Source organism: Sardina pilchardus, chromosome 3 (assembly GCF_963854185.1).
Source record: "Sardina pilchardus chromosome 3, fSarPil1.1, whole genome shotgun sequence".
Taxonomy (NCBI): Eukaryota; Metazoa; Chordata; class Actinopteri; order Clupeiformes; family Clupeidae; genus Sardina; species Sardina pilchardus.
In genome coordinates this window covers 307,501-310,000 of record NC_084996.1, presented here as the reverse complement: position 1 = coordinate 310,000, position 2,500 = coordinate 307,501, and the positions used below count along the sequence as shown (strand labels likewise).

The window sequence follows — 2,500 nt, the reverse complement described above, 5'->3', positions numbered from 1 at the left end:
GTGAATTGTCTCTCTCTATCAGCCGCCTCTAGTACGTGTGAGTCGTCTCGCTTTATTAACCCTAACCCTTATGAAGCGCCTCTAGTACGTGTGAACGGCCCATAATGGAGTCAGTGGGATTTTTATCTTAATGAAATATCCATCTAACTTGAAATATGCAGATAAATCAGTTAAATGTAGTGAAATATGCAGATAAATCAGTTAAATGTAGTGAAATATGTAGATAAATCAGTTAAATGTAGTGAAAGTTCTGTCCCTGTTGTGTTAACATTAGGGCTGCAACTAAAGATTATTTTGTCATCACTCATTTTATAGTGGACAACTTATCGATTAAGTGTAGCAGGCTACTTTATAGAGGACAACTTATCGATTAAGTGTAGCAGGCTATTTTATAGGACAACTTATCGATTTAGTGTAGCAGGCTATTTTATAGAGGACAACTTATCGATTAAGTGTAGCAGGCTATTTTATAGTGGACAACTTATCGATTAAGTGTAGCAGGCTATTTTATAGTGGACAACTTATCGATTAAGCGTAGCAGGCTATTTTATAGAGGACAACTTATCGATTAAGCGTAGCAGGCTATTTTATAGTGGACAACTTATCGATTAAGCGTAGCAGGCTATTTTATAGTGGACAACTTATCGATTAAGCGTAGCAGGCTATTTTATAGTGGACAACTTATCGATTAAGTGTATATAGGCTAATTAAGCGTAGCAGGCTATTTTATAGTGGACAACTTATCGATTAAGCGTAGCAGGCTATTTTATAGTGGACAACTTATCGATTAAGTGTATATAGGCTAATTAAGTGTAGCAGGCTATTTTATAGTGGACAACTTATCGATTAAGCGTAGCAGGCTATTTTATAGTGGACAACTTATCGATTAAGCATAGCAGGCTATTTTATAGTGGACAACTTATCGATTAAGTGTATATAGGCTAATTAAGTGTAGCAGGCTATTTTATAGTGGACAACTTATCGATTAAGCGTAGCAGGCTATTTTATAGTGGACAACTTATCGATTAAGCGTAGCAGGCTATTTTATAGTGGACAACTTATCGATTAAGTGTATATAGGCTAATTAAGTGTAGCAGGCTATTTTATAGTGGACAACGTATCGATTAAGTGTAGCAGGCTATTTTATAGTGGACAACGTATCGATTAAGTGTAGCAGGCTATTTTATAGTGGACAATGTATCGATTAAGTGTAGCAGGCTATTTTATAGTGGACAACTTATGGATTAAGTGTAGCAGGCTATTTTATAGTGGACAACTTATCGATTAAGTGTAGCAGGCTATTTTATAGAGGACAACTTATCGATTAAGTATATATAGGCTAATTAAGTGTAGCAGGCTATTTTCTATGTGGACAACTTATCGATTAAATGTAGCAGGCTAATTTATAGTGGACAACTTATCGATTAAGTGTATATAGGCTAATTAAGTGTAGCAGGCTATTTTATAGTGGACAACTTATCGATTAAGCGTAGCAGGCTATTTTATAGTGGACAACTTATCGATTAAGTATATATAGGCTAATTAAGCGTAGCAGGCTATTTTATAGAGGACAACTTATCGATTAAGCGTAGCAGGCTATTTTATAGAGGACAACTTATCGATTAAATGTAGCAGGCTATTTTATAGAGGACAACTTATCGATTAAGCGTAGCAGGCTATTTTATAGAGGACAACTTATCGATTAAGCGTAGCAGGCTATTTTATAGTGGACAACTTATCGATTAAATGTATATAGGCTAATTAAGTGAAGCAGGCTATTTTATAGTGGAGAGCACTCCAGTGTTGGCCAGTGCTGAAGCAGACTGTACAGATGATCTCTGTGTCGGCTGGGACTTTACACTCATTAAGTGCATCACTGTTCAGAGAAAGGTTCCCCTGCAGCCGTGTGTGTGTGTGTGTGTGTGTGTGTGTGTGTTCTGATGGTCTCCTCTGTTGCAGGGCCCATCTGCAGCATCCTGGTGAACCGGTTCGGCTGTCGGCCGGTGATGATGGTGGGCGGAATCTTCGCCTCCCTGGGGATGATCATGGCATCCTTCGCCACCAGCATCTACCACATCTACCTGACCACCGGCGTCATCACAGGTGTGTGTGTGTGTGTGTGTGTGTGTGTGTGTGTGTGTGTGTGTGTGGGGATGATCATGGCATCCTTCGCCACCAGCATCTACCACATCTACCTGACCACCGGCGTCATCACAGGTGTGTGTGTGTGTGTGTGTGTGTGTGTGTGTGTGTGTGTGTGTGTGTGTGTGTGTGTGCAGCATCTTCCACATCTACCTGACCACCGGCGTCATCACAGGTGTGTGTGTGTGTGTGCGTGTGTGTGTGTGTGTGTGTGTGTGTGTGTGTGTGCAGCATCTTCCACATCTACCAGACCACCGGCGTCATCACAGGTGTGTGTGTGTGTGTGTGTGTGTGTGTGTGTGTGTGTGTGTGTGTGTGTGTGTGTGTGTGCAGCATCTTCCACATCTACCTGACCACC

General features: G+C 40.6%; 1 protein-coding gene across 1 annotated transcript in view; it reads left to right on the top strand.

Annotated features, from left to right (window-relative positions):
* LOC134077605 (monocarboxylate transporter 4-like) overlaps positions 1–2,500 on the top strand; it is a 16,319-nt gene that overhangs the window by 893 nt on the left and 12,926 nt on the right. The window contains exon 3 of the mRNA XM_062533307.1: positions 1,960–2,103. Coding sequence (XP_062389291.1) covers positions 1,960–2,103 — 144 coding nt within the window. The remainder of the gene's footprint in view (positions 1–1,959; positions 2,104–2,500) is intronic.